This window comes from Marmota marmota, unplaced genomic scaffold (genome assembly GCF_001458135.2).
Source record: "Marmota marmota marmota unplaced genomic scaffold, marMar, whole genome shotgun sequence".
NCBI classification, from domain to species: Eukaryota; Metazoa; Chordata; class Mammalia; order Rodentia; family Sciuridae; genus Marmota; species Marmota marmota.
The window spans coordinates 7,238,452-7,252,482 of NW_025999891.1; the positions used below are offsets into that span (position 1 = coordinate 7,238,452).

Genomic DNA, 14,031 nt, shown 5'->3' on the forward strand with positions numbered 1-14,031 from the left:
CCCCCCCCCCCCCCCCGCCATGCCTAGGGATTGGGCAATGAAAGATATGGGCGCACAGCAGGAGGAGCAGGCTCTGGGTGGGGGGGAGCCAGGCACCTCCATATGCCTTGGTTCTGAGCCTGGAGGCGGGTGGAGGGCAGGGTCACTTCCCTGAGGACAATCCCATCTTACCTCATAAATATAATCAAAGAGCTCTAGTATTGTAAGGATACTAGCACCAATAAACAATCCCATCTGACCACCAATGTCACCTGGAGAGAGAGGGGAAAAGACCAAAGTTTTGGTTTTACTCACACAGGAAGGTGTGAACAGACGAAGAACTTGGAAGCCAGAGTTCCTGAACAGCGTCCCCTCCACGGGGAGCCTGGGTTTATCATGAGAGGGCCAGGCCTCTGGCTGGGCCCACCGCATGCCTCTGAGAGACAAGTGTGTCAGCACCCAGTGACGGTGGGGACTGACGTGACCACTTACTGGAAGGGCTCATGGGCTTGTTCCATCACCCTCAGAACCACACTGGGTCCCATGTGGCTCCCCACTGGGAAAGACAAGATGTTTGGGCCCTTGCCCTGGACAAGGGTGCAGATAGCCTCATACACCAGTGTCAGGAGCCCTGGGTGTGGGTCTCAGGAGCAGTGGCACCACAGATGTCCCCTCTTCCCCCACCATCATGGCATTGCCTTCAGGGCCACCTAGGGGCACCTTCCACTCTTGGGATAAGGTCCTAGATGTCTCCTCTCTCCTGTCTAAGGGTCGGTCCCTAAGCCACATGCTTGTTGTTTAAACAGAGAGGGGGAGATGTTGAGAGCCACAGCCGAAGGGGCCCCAGCAAACTTCCAGCTGCCGGCTGATGATTGGCTCACAGTGGCCCCAGCAACATCTAGCTGATTGGCTCCTCTGCGGTGATGCTCATTGGGCTGTTTCCCTGCCCTTTCAGACCACGGAGCTGCTCATTGGGGGACTTTTTTGGCTCTGCCCACGTGACCCAGCCAATCGGCCTCAAGAGCAGGAGGATTGTGGGAGGTGGAGAGAAGCTTGTGTGGGAGAGAGAGGCTTGTGGAAAGCCAGTGGTGGCAGTTGAGGCTCTGAGGGTTTTTCCTGAGAGGCTGTTTTGTTTGGCGTGTGTGGTTCTAAAAATAAAGTTAGTTTCTTTTGACAAGTGGCTCCTGATTGTGCCCAGCCAGACTGCGGCATTTGGTGGCCCGTACGGGGATATGGCTCTCAACAATTGGGGTCTCTTTCTAGAGTGGAGGTTCTCACCCTGGGACATCAGGTTTCCTTTGGTCAAATTTCTCTAGATTTGTCTTCCAATCCCTGCATCAACTCTCCTGGGAGACTTTCCATCTGAGTAGATGTCTGGATGCACTTCAAGCCTGGAGAATCAGAACCTCTGGGGTTGATTCTGAGCATTTTTGAAGTTCCCTGAGTGGTTCTCAGGCCAGGGGTTAAGACCGACCTTCCTGGGTGGGCTTTGGATGGCTGGAAACCGCCCCGTGAAGGTGAAGGCCATAGTGCATGGCACTTGGGCACTTTTGGCAAGAGAGACCTCAGCTTTCGTCAGGTTCTCAAAGGGTCTGGACTCCTCAGAAGCCTAAGATGCTCTGCTCTGGAGTCAGCAAGTAGAGCACAGCTCTGGGGTGCAGAGTGGCCTCCAACGTGTGTGGCTTTGACAAGCCCTGACCTTTGCAGAAACCTTGCCCGGGTGGTGGTGGTGGTGAGGAGTGGGGCAGAGGATCAAAACCGTGGAGTCCCTCCCTGCTCTACTGGCCAGCTGTCAGCCTCCAGGCTGGCTGGGGAACAGGGTGGGAATGGGGGATGCCCTTGGTGGGGGTGGACCTCTTAGTCTAAGGACTTTCTGAGGGGTAGGTCGCCCCGACTGCTCCCTCGCACATGGCTGAGCAAAGCCCAACACCCACACTCCCAGGTGGACCAGCAGAGATGGTGGGAATTTGATTTGATACTAGGTTGAATGGCTCCCCTTGGCTTCTTTTCCTCCCCCTCACTCTCTCGAATGTCCTTAATGCAGACTTACTGGGGAGTGTGTACTTCCGTACATGTACTTCAAGTGTGAGGGAGTTTGCGTTTGTGTGCAGTGTGACTAGAATGCAGTGGTGGAGTAGGAAGGGTTTGTTCCAAGGTGGTGTGTGTGTGTGTGTGTGTGTGTGTATGCACATATTTGTCTAGAAGGAGGCCAGCAGGTCTGGCCATTGATGGCTTTTTGTGGGTGGCTACCTCCCTCAGTTAGGCACACTGAGTGTGTGTGTGTGCATTTGTGAGTGTGAGTCTGTGGAGGTAGATGGTGTGTAAGCATGTGTAGATGTGGGTATGTTTTGTGTGTTATGCAGGTGTATGTGAGGACTGTGTCTTCCTAGGTTGTGTGCATGGACGAGTGTCTGAAGCTGCGTGGCTGGCAGGCAGGGCCATGTGGGTGTGCATTTATGTGTGGTTCTGGACCCCATGGGCTACATGGACCTGTAGGTTGGTGTGCATGTGCACAGGTTGTGTGCAGGGACCCCTGGGTTGGGTGAGCGCCTGGGCAGTGCGCATGTGTGCCGACACTAGGTGGTGGTGAGGGATGGCTGGGCTGGGCCTGATGGCTGAGGGTGTGCAAGTGGCACATGCTCTCTCTCATCACAGGAGGTACAGATGGCAGCACGATTTCCTCAGTGAGCTATTCTGGGTGGGAACAAGATGCTGGGAACAAGCTCATCCTCATATCTGATGCAGAATGACAGATTCAGAGCTCGGGCCCTCCTTACTGAGTGTGTGAGTGTGTGTGTGTGTGTGTGTGTGTGTGTGTGTGTAGAGAGAGAGAGAGAGAGAGAGAGGGAGAGAGAGAGGGAGAGAGAGAGAATATGCTGGGGAGGGAAGAGGAGTGGGGAAGCACATTATGAATCACTTTTAGGAAATACAGGTCAGACCCACAAGATTTACGAGAAGGAGCTGGACCTCTACTTTGGGGCCCAGCTCATGAGTCTATTGGCTACCTTTGACCACAATGACCTTGAAAGCCTGAGTGCCAGCCATCTTAACCCAGTTGGAACTGAGCTCTGACTCAGTCCCTAGCCTCCTAGAGGAAGTGTAGAAATGCCCAGATGGACCCTGGGTCACTGACCTGGTGACTGTCCAGGTTCCAGAACCTATTGCTTCTGGACTTTCTCTGAGCTCAGAGTTTATCACATCTAACCCTTGCAACAAGCTCATAAACTGGGGGTTAGTAAATCTAATCTGCACCTCAGGAGCCTGAGGTCCAGCAAGGTGAAGCCATTGGCCCAGATTCTCACAGCTGTTTTTCAGCAGCCTTTGGGTTCAAAGCCAGCACGTCCTTCTGTACTTCCATGCAGAATGCACCTGTTCCTCCCGGGATGCTACTCTCACCTAGTTCTATCACGGGGACAATGGCTATTTCTTCCTTAGGGCCTAAGCATCGCACTTTTTCTTGAGATGCGGGGGAGTAGGCAGAAGGGCTCCAGGGGCAGGTCCTTTGACTGTCCACTCTTGGAGGTCTTGTGAGTTTGGGGCTGGGCTGGGTCAGGGTGGAAATTAACTCCCTGTGTCCACTGTGTGCCAGTGGGGTCTAGGGCAGCTGAGGTGAACTACTGTGGGGTGGCAGTCAGGTTGGTGGAGTTCTGGGGCAAGGGGCCCTTCATTTGTATTTGACAATGGACTCTTGGTCCAGGGTGCAGCACCCGCCTTCTTGGTGCAGGAACCTTGCTCTCCAGGCATGACTTCATCAGGGACCTTGGCTGTGTCAGGTGCCTGGGGACCACCCACCATGGAGCATCTCCTCCTTTCTTCTTCCTACAGCTCTTTGCTCCTTCCATACCCCAGGACACTGACTCCAACCCAGGGGCAGAAGACTGTGGAACCCAAGAAAGCAGGGCAGGAAAGCTCCTGAGAGACCCGTGAGCACAACCTCCTCGTTGCACAGACGGGGAAACAGCGTCCAGGCTGAGAACTGAGCTGGGCCTAAGATCTGCACCACAAGGGAGCTCCTCCCTTCTGGGCCAGGGGCAGTGTAAAGAAAGAGGGAGTGATTAGTCGCCTCCTTAGAAGGCTTATATACCTATGTGTCTGCCTGCTCCCTCCACCTGCCCACCCCTGGAGATGTGGAGATTTGTGCAATAGACACTCCGACTTACCAAGTAAGGCTGCAACTTCATATGCTTTCTTCTGTTCAATTGTCTCATAATTGAGAGCTTCAAAAAAGATATCCAGAACGAGGATGTTCTCTCTGCAGAGGGAATATTCAGTACCATACACGGTTAGAGCCATCGGCGTTCACAGGATTGCCTGATTCAGCTTTCCCAAGGACAGATGGAAGAATGAGGGCCCAGGAAGAGTGGAGCTGGAAACCAGGAGCCCTGACTCCTGCCTGGGACCACAGGCCTCTACCGGCTGCCCTCGCTGGCCCTTGTCTCTACCTGCCACTTGGTATGTTTCCAGGTCTCCTGCCTAGCTTCCAAGACTCGGAGCCCCCACGAGCCTACCCAGGTCCTTAGTATGAAAACGAGTCCAGCAACCTCCTGACCAGGCCGGTGTTGGCTGAGATAGCTGTCCAGCTGACCTCCTGGGTGGTCCTGTCTACTCCTGAGAACCCCCCAAGTCCTTTGGGACTGAGAGCAAGCTTCTCCTAGGAGGCGGCCCTGCCCTGGCTTTGCTGAGCAGCTGCCAAAGTCAGAGGATCTTCTAGAGAGCAAGCCCATGCCTGCTGGGGTTTCCTGGCAGAAGCTCTCTTACACCTCTCCTGCAGGCAGGTGTGTTAACGAGGCCCATCTTGGCAGTGAAAGTCACTACCGCCTGCGGAATGCCTGCTAAACAGCGGCGCCTGGCACCTCTGACTCCCATTTCCTTTAGCACTGCTCACCAGGCTCTCGGTGCCCCCTGTTCTCCACCTGTTGAGCAGAAGCTCTCCTGGGGTGGGTTCTGGCAACGGTCCTGACAGGAAGGAGTGACTGGGGATGAGAGGAGCAAATCCTCCTCTCTCTGCACAGGAGTCGGCCTCCCCATTTCTTGCCTGGTTTATGGCAACTGCCTCGTAACAGTCTCCCTTCTCCCCATCTGGCTTTCCACCCGGCTCCTAGACAGTCGCCTGAGGGGTCTTTTTAAAACAGCGAAGTTGATTCCAATGAAATAAAATGAGAGTTCAGTTCCTTGCTCGCACAGGCTGCCTTTCCAGTGCTCATCAGCCACATGGGGTTAGTGGCTGCCACACTGGGCGCCCCAGGTGTGGAAGGCTTCCGTCACCGCAGGATGCTCCATTGGAAAGCAGGGGTCTACGTACAAACTTGAGCCTGTCACTCACCTCCTAACCGTTTAGCAGCTTCCGGGGGTCTCTTGGGATAAGTCTACCCCTTGCACCTTATAGCCTCCCTCCCTAAGGGTGGGGGCCAATCCTTAAGTCAACTTTGTCTTTATTCTAAATGCTAAACCCAGAGCTTGGAATGCAGCAGGTGCTCAATTAATGCTTGCTAAACTGAACTGATGAGCTTTGCCCTCCTCCCACATTTCCCTCGGTTTCCTCCTGACCCAGCCCTCCTTCCACCTCCCCATCATGCCCATTGTACTTACGAGATGTATTTTTCTGATTTGTTAAATTTCTTCTCAAGGTACTTGGCTGACGTCTTGCTGGGGATCTTGACCATGGAGAGCTCTTTGTTGTATCGGGTTAGATTGCAGGGGGTCCTGCAGAGACAGTAATTGCTGTCCTTTTCCGCCAGCAGACCTGGGGGGTGGGGGAGAAGGAGGGGGGGTCATAATCAGGTGTGGGGACTGGGGCTTCTGGCCCAGCCTAGAGGGATCTGAGCAGCTGGGAGGTGAGTTGGAAGGGGGGGGGTGGTTCTGGTCCTAAGAAACAGGGCTGGGGGGTTATGGAGAGAGAGGAGCTGGGCTTTTATTATAGTCGGGGTCTTTTTTTTCTCCCCCTGCTTCATGTCAATCTTTAAAGATTGCTCAAATATTGTCACTTTTGGAGAATAAGCTTCAAAGGAGTCCTGGATTTTTGGGGGCTCTTTTTTCTGCTCTTAGCCTCTGTGTTCTCATTCACAAAGTGGGCCACCATCAAAGTCTTCATGGGGACCACTGCACCTGGGGACCCAGTCCCTTTGGTGTTCCTGCTAGGGCTCCCTCAGAGCCAACGCCCAACTCCTCTACCTGCTGGGGTACAGGTGTACAAATGTCCTCAATTCCTTTCCCTGGAGACAATCTCCCTACAGCTAGGACCCTTCTCTCCCTCTCTTCCCTTCTTCTAAACAGGTGAGGGGGTGTAAGCTGTTTCCCCTGGCCAAACTTGAGCCAGGCTCTTCAGAGCCTTTTGGACTAAGTCTTGATCTTGGCCTCCCCCTTTCTGGGCCTACCTCACCCCACTGAGCAGGAATCCTGCTAAGGGCAGTTTAGAGAGAATCCCAGCCCTTGATATACCTCATCCCCCTGGCCAACCTCCAGCAAGCAGCCTAAGTTGGTTTCTCAAGAACCCTGCTGCCCTTGATGGCTCCTCTCTGTCAGTTTCTGTCCTCGGATTCCTTCACATCACTCGTTGGCCATGAGCACAGCTGTCTTTGCTGTCTTCTGGGTTGAGCCCCCTCTCTCTCCCCTGTCACTGTGGCCTTGACTCCTACTGCAACAGCCTCAAAGCTTCTTACCATTTGAACAAGTGTCAGAATAATGTTTTTTTTTCTTTAGGACCTGTCTGTTTACCCGTCTCTCTCTTTTCATCTCATCTCCGTGCTTTCGGCCACCTTTGGGTCTTGCTCAGTCTTTATTCCAAAGACTGAATCTTTGAACACATTAGAAGTCACTCCTGTCTCCTCCCATCCCTAGTTCTTCTGGAACCATCGGGATGTGAGTGCGCGTCCAGCTCTGTCCCCACTTAGCTCCCTCAGGGACAGCTGCTGAATGCACTTGAGCACACATTGTCTACACTGCTCCCTGCTTGTCTTGATTAGAATCCATTTCCCAGGATGGTAGAAAGGCAGCATGAAGAGCAGGGCTCGTTTTGGGGCTGCAGTGCCTTTGTGGGTTCTTCCTCTCTCCCGGTGCTCTGGCTGGGGGTCCAGCAGAGTTACTCTAACAGCAAACGCCCAGCAGGCTGCCGGAGGAGGAGGAGGACAGGGAAGGCTCTGTGCCTTCCACTTGCATAACGGAGTGTAAACCTAGCCTCACGTGCTGCCTTCTCCTGCCACCCAGGGCTCAACAGTGTATGGGAGGGAAAGACTGGTGGGCTCTGGACTAACCTCAGCCTCTGCGTGAACACCACCAAAGCATGAGGAGAAGTATCACCAAGCTACTCTGGGAGCTCCTTGTCCATCATCTCTCCGTCTCTGCCCTCTCCCTACATTCCCGAGCATCCTCAGTGCCTCATGAAACTCACTTGGTCTCTATCTCTGCATCTGGACCTTCCTTCTCTCCGTTCTCCGTGACCCTCATCTTCTTGTACCAATTGTCTCCTGTCTTTTCCTCCTTCCTTCTCTCTCTATCCTGCCCCTGCAGTGAACCCATCCTGCCCAGCCCCTTTCCTCCCATCCCCTCCGGGTTCCTTTTTCTACCCCCACACCCGGATGATCTCCAAGATCTCAGTCTCACCCCCACGCCAGTACCTCTGACCCCCAGTACTGACCTAGGGCAGGCTCTGCACACTCCTTGTGCTGTTCAGGGGTACAGAAAGGGGCATCCCCTGCAAAGAAGAAACACCCAGAGGGAGAGTTAGGCAGAACCATGCACGCCAGCAGCACCCGCCTCCCTGGGCTCGGCACACTGAGCACCTCCTGGGACCCAGCAGGCCAGCGGATTGTTAGAAGGGAGCACTGACCAGAGCTGGAAGGCTGATCTGCTCTGTGAGCCTGGCCAGGGGGGCTCACCTCCTGAGCGGGAGACCGTAGGGCCTGCGGACCCACTTCTCTCAGGTTGCTCCCTTGGGGATGGGTGGACGTGCCTGGAGGACTGAGGGTGGGGAGGAGGTTAAGTCCCTTCTACATCTGGGTGTGCATGATCTCCTTCAGCCTGAGCAGGTAGGCTTCAGAGTAAGACACACAAATCCATTTCACCCAGGAGAGAGTGGAGGGCTAAGCTTCATGCCTTCCCGGGACCCATAGCCGGGTGCCATTCAGGGGGGCTTTGGACAGGGCTCAGTCTCATCCCAGGCTGGGACTCTTCTCAGCACATCCCGCTGTTGCAGGTGGCCAAGGTTGCTTTGGGATGACCACCGCTCTGCCCTGAATTTCACACCAGTAACGGAGACATTACTTTACAGTAGTAATAGTAAGGGTGTCGAGGACGGCGCTTTACCCATTCGCCTTTGGCTCAGATTTCATAGGCGAAACCCCTCGAGCTGCTGGCTCAGTCTGAGCCTCAGGCAAGTCCCATTCATCAGTTTTGGATTGCCCTCTCTGGGCTCTTTGTGTAGAAGTCTGGGATCTTTTTTCCTTTTTATGAAATGCTAAAGTCCATCGTATTATCATTTCCTTATCAATTAGCCCAACCCCCCTTTTTCAGAGCTGAAGGCTTGATATTCTTCCTTCTTTCCAATAATAACATTTTAGATGGCATGTTTCCTTTTCTACTCTGTCTTCCAGGAGGTCAGAGGTGATTTTCATGTAAGTAACACAATTTATTGTCTTACGGATTTGAGGTCAGAAGTCAGACACGGGTCTCAAGGACTAAACTCAAGGTGTTGGGAGGGAGGGGTTCTTCCCTGGAGGCTGCCGGGGAGAATTCAGATCCTTGCCTTTCCAGTTTCTGAAGGCTGCCCCAAGCTCACTGGCCACCCACCTTCCTTCATCTTCGGAGTGAATAAAACCGCATCTCTCTGGCCCTTCCTCCATAGGCACCTCTGTCCCTAGCTGGGGAAGGGGAGTTGATTTCCTTAATCCCTGTGGTTAGGTCATCTCTCCATCCTAACGATGGCCCTTTTAGACAGAGACAATTTGAAAGATTAGTAATTCTAATTTTAGATCACTGACGTCACTACTAATTGATTACTAATGAAGTAATTGAGAACCTAAGTATGAGGATGTTCACTCCAGGGTGGGTTATAACAAAGTAATTGGTGAGGAACTCAGTGTTCAATAAGGATTTGTTAAATAACTGAAAGTATGATATAATCTTGAAACAGCAATCACAAAATGTAATGGCAATGTTCCTGGCACTTTGTAGGTCTTCATTCAACATGAATTTTAATTTCTCCTTGTCATGTGCCAACACAACCCCTGACTTTCACTTTGCAAAGCATTTTTAAAAATATTCTGGCCTAATTTTGTCTTCCTAACAGCTAATGATTATATTTTGAAAATAGCAAAAGCGAGAACAGAGAGGGTTAGTAATTTATATCATGTCACAAAGTGAGTAGAGGAGGCTGAAAGAGAAGCCAAGGGCCCCCTGCCTTCAGCCCCACTCATTCTTTCATACTGTAACATCAAACTCCTGCCCAAACAGCTTTAAATCTACGCTGCTGCCTGACATACCAGCTACCTCTAAAGAGATGGCTATATGCATTATTAGTCTGACAACAGAAGTGTCAGTACATGCACATTTATTTGCTGGGTAATAGACTTTTGCCTCACTTGAAAGGGTGCTAGACATTTGGATGCAAGAAGGGAAACATCTGGAGGAAAGCAATAGACATCTGGATGTTGACGCATGTACCACGCCAGGTTGCAAGAATGGCAAACATCCAGTGGTCTGGGCACTAAACTCTCAGAGGTAAGAGCATCAAACACTTGGCAGACATATTGAACACTGGGCTAAATGTTTTCCAAACATCTGGGCACTCCTGGACACTAACTAGGATGCTGCCATGGTCGCTGGACTGAGTGTTTCCAGCTGCAGTGTAAATATTTAGGAACCAAATGACAGAACAACATCCCTCCGAGTTCTTGCAGAACAGTGAAGTTTTTCCCATCAAGGTGAGAAATGCAAAGCAGGTCCCAGGTGGTCCCCGGCACCAACCTGGCATGTGGACCATGCGGCAGTTGCAGTTCTCCACGATGTAGCGGGTCTCACAGTCAATCCGACAGGCGGTGATACTGTAAACAGGAAAGAAGTCGAGCCCCATCTCCGAGGATCGGCACTCACCCCACGGCGGGGGCAGGTATGTAAGCTGCAAGAGAGGAAGGAGGGGGCAGTGGTTATCCCTGGAGGAGGATGCTTGTTCAGCCCCGACGGACACTCATTCAATCAACAGATGGCTACTGAGCATGACAACCTACAGCCACTGGCCTCATGGACCCTCCATATCTGGCACCAATAGGATTTTTCAGACCTCACCTTTTACAACCTTCCATAAATGTAAGGAGGCCTCTTATCCAAAACTGGGTCTTCTCACCTCCACACATTATCTCTCACCTTTTAGAATAACCCAGCTAAATTCCACCCCTTGGCTGGAGCCATGGGAACCTGGTACCTGGACCTGGAGAGGCAAACCTAGGGGAGGAATCAGAATATAGCAATTTTAGGTATAACCATTGTTATTTATGATCCTGATCATGCTGTGGATGACACCCCTCTGGGGAGAATGACATTCCTATTCTCAGAGGTCCAATGACCAGACATTTTCTTCTAGCATCTATGGTGCTTGCCTGATGGGGATGGGGAGGGAGGAGCATGAGAGAATCAATGTTTGTTTAGCACTTACTATGTGTTAAGGCCCAAGGTAAGTTTTCCACCCCTATTTCTTAAGATCGAAGAATAAAAAATATGATAAAATATACAAATTTTAAGTGTCCAGTTCAAGTTCTGACAAATGTATCATTATGTAAACAGCATACCAACCAAGACTCAGGGCATCGGTCACCCTAGAAAGCCCCTTTCTGTCCCTTTCCAGGCAGTTCCCCTTCTACCCAGGCACTTTTATGGATTCCTTTAGCACAGCTTGGCTTGCCTGGTCTCACCACGTAATTACAAGTTTCATTATGAGATGTTGAGAGCCACAGCCAAAGGGGCCCCAGCAAACTTTCAGACTGCCAGATGATGATTGGCTCACAGTGCCCCAGCAACATCTAGCTGATTGGCTCCTCTGCGGTGATGCTCATTGGGCTGTTTCCCTGCCCTTTCAGACCACGGAGCTGCTCATTGGGGGACTTTTTTGGCTCCGCCCATGCGACCCAGCCAATCGGCCTCAAGAGCAGGAGGATTGTGGGAGGTGTGGAGGCTTGTGGTTGAGAGAGAGGCTTGTGGGAAGCCGGTGGTGGCAGTTGGGCTCTGAGGGTTTTTCCTGAGGAGCGGTTTTGTTTGGTGTGTGTGGTTCTAAAAATAAAGTTAGTTTCTTTTGACAAGTGGCTCCTGAATTGTGCCCAGATATGTCCTATAAAGAATGGATCTTTTCTGTCCCAGATTAGACTTTGTATAGTGGAAAGCAAAGAGAAAACAGTAGAAGAAGGGGAAATCCTACCAGCATCTTCAAGAGATACTATAGCATTAACTACATACTGACTATCAGAAAATAAATTAAATACAGAATCTTTAAACATCACAAAAGCTTGTAAAACTGCATTAAGCTCTACCTTTTGAGTTGATTGTTTGGGTACTGAAAATGTAAAAGTTTGATCAGGTGTAACTATTGCTGCTGTACCATTATTTGATCCATCAGTGAATATATTTGGAGCATTCATGATAGGTGTTTTTCTTGTCATTTTTGGAAAAATTACAGGATGCGATGACCAAAAAGACAATAAAGGATTAGATGGTAAGTGGTTATCAAATGAAACATTAGATTTGCACATGATTATTGCCCAAGTATTTAACTCATTAGCTAACTCATCAATTTGATTCATAGTATATGGAGTAATAATTTTATTGGGAGAAATTCCAAACACTCCCTTTGCTGCTTTTATTCCTTTGAGTATTAATTGTCCTACAGCCTCAGGATACCTAGTAAGAATGCTTATTGGGCTGTTTCCCCGCCCTTTCAGACTGCCAGCTGATGATTATGTATCTGTCTGGCTTCATCCATGCAACGTGTTTTTGAGATTTTTACCCACCCTTCCATCAGGAATTCACTTCCTTTTGTTTTTTCTGAGTAGTGTTTCATGTCTGAATGCACTACAATTTGTTTATTTGTTCACCCAATGGTGGGTGTTTGGGTTGTTTCCAGTTTTGGGTAATTATTGAAAAGAGTGGAACGTGTATTTAGGAGTCATTTTGTGCACAGGTATTATAGTTTCTCTTGAGTCAGTGACTGGAGTGGACTAGCCAGTTCATAAGCGAGATGTAGCTGTAATTGTATAAGAAACCGCCCAACTATTTTATCTTCCCACTGGAGGGTAGGGGTTCTAGTCTCTCCACATCCACGTCAAAAATTCAAATATTGACATGGTCATTTTTCGGATCTTCATCCTTCTTGGAGGTGTAACTGGATCACACCGCTATTTCTGTGTGTAATCCCCTGGTCATTGATGATTTGGGGAACAACTTGATGTGTTCATTGGCCATTCATACATTCTCTTGTGTGAAGTATTTGACCAAGTCTCTTACCCATTACAAAAAAAAATCTTGTTTATATTTTACTATGGAGTTGTGAGAGTTCTGCACATAGTCTGGATTCAAGTCCTTTGTCATATATATGTATCATGAATATTTTCTCTATATCTCCTATAATCTGAGGCTTACCTTTTCCTCAATGGTATTGAATTTGCCTACTTTTAATATCAACTTCATTAGGATATAATTTATGTATAATAAAATGCATCAAGCTTTATATGCAATGTGATGAATTTTAAAAAGTACACTTTTGCAATAATCACCCTAATCAAGATAGAACTCTTCCAGTAGCTCCCCAAATTCCCTATTTGCCGTCAAGTGCTCCTTACTAACTCTTAGGCAACCACTGGTCTCCTTTCTGTCATAAACTAACTCTGCCAGTCCTTGGATTCTATAAAAATAGAATAATAGCGTGTGATTCCTTTGTGTGGAGCTCCTTTCTCTTAGCATAATGTTTTAAAATTCATCCATGCTCTTGCATCCCTTATCAGTGGTTCATTCTTCTTTACGTTTGACTTTTACTTGATCATTTTTAGTCTTCATTCTTGCCCCACTGCAGTGGCTAGAAATTCCAGTATAATACTGGAAAAAAAAAATACTGAAGAAAGAAGATATCCTTCCCTTGTTTCTGATCTTAGGAAGAAAGGGTTCATTGTTTCACCATTAAAAATGTTGGGCATATATTTTTCTTAGACCCTTGTTGGACTGAAGAATTCTTGTCCTACTTTGTTGAGAATTTTTTAAAAAATCATCAATGAATACTCTATTTTTGCTGATATGTTTTCTTGCTTATATGGAGAGGATCACATAATTTTTCTCCTTTGTTCTGTTGCTATGGTGAATGAGATTGATTGATCTCCACATGTTGAGCCCCCCCTTGTATTGCTACGGTAAACCTCACTTAGTCATGATTTATTATCGTCTCTATATTGCTCTATTTGATTTGCTGATATTTTGGGGGAATATTTTTTGTCTCTATGTTGAAGAGGGATATTGTATTTAATTTACTTGTTATATTCCCCATCAAGTTTGGTTATTGGGATTACACTGGCCTCATTAAAAACAAAAAGTTATGAAGTGTTTCCTTTTTCTGTTTGTTTTTTTTTTTTTGAGTTTGTGTAGACTTGGTTTCATTTCTAACTTAAATGCTTGGTTGAATTTACCAGTGAAGCCATCTGGACCTGGTGATTGTGTATGTGCATGTGAAGATTTTAAATTATGAGTTCAATTCCTTTAATAGATACAGAGACATTCAAATTTTCTATTTTTTTATGCGCTAGTTTTGGTAACTTGCAGTTTTTCCCCCCAAGGAATTTGTTCATTTTATCTCCATTTTAAAATTTATTGGCACAAACTTCTCTGTAATATGCATTTATCATTTAAAAATGTCCATTGAAGTGGTAGTGATGCCCTGTCATGCTTAATGGTGGTAATTTGTGTTCTCTTTCATTTTCCTTGCTATTGATTTCTAATTTAATTACACTTTGCTCAGAAAACATATTACCCATGTTTTTATTCCTTTGAAATTTATTGAGATTTGTTCTATGGTCTAGCATATATTCT

At 48.6% G+C, this 14,031-nt stretch overlaps 1 protein-coding gene across 1 annotated transcript in view; it reads right to left on the bottom strand.

Moving 5' to 3' along the window:
- Asic2 (acid sensing ion channel subunit 2) overlaps nt 1–14,031 on the bottom strand; it is a 1,061,443-nt gene that overhangs the window by 4,590 nt on the left and 1,042,822 nt on the right. Inside the window, exons 4-8 of the mRNA XM_015501193.2 lie at nt 9,940–10,090; nt 7,613–7,669; nt 5,569–5,722; nt 4,140–4,231; nt 172–251 (exon numbers count right to left, since the gene is read on the bottom strand). Coding sequence (XP_015356679.1) covers nt 172–251; nt 4,140–4,231; nt 5,569–5,722; nt 7,613–7,669; nt 9,940–10,090 — 534 coding nt within the window. The remainder of the gene's footprint in view (nt 1–171; nt 252–4,139; nt 4,232–5,568; nt 5,723–7,612; nt 7,670–9,939; nt 10,091–14,031) is intronic.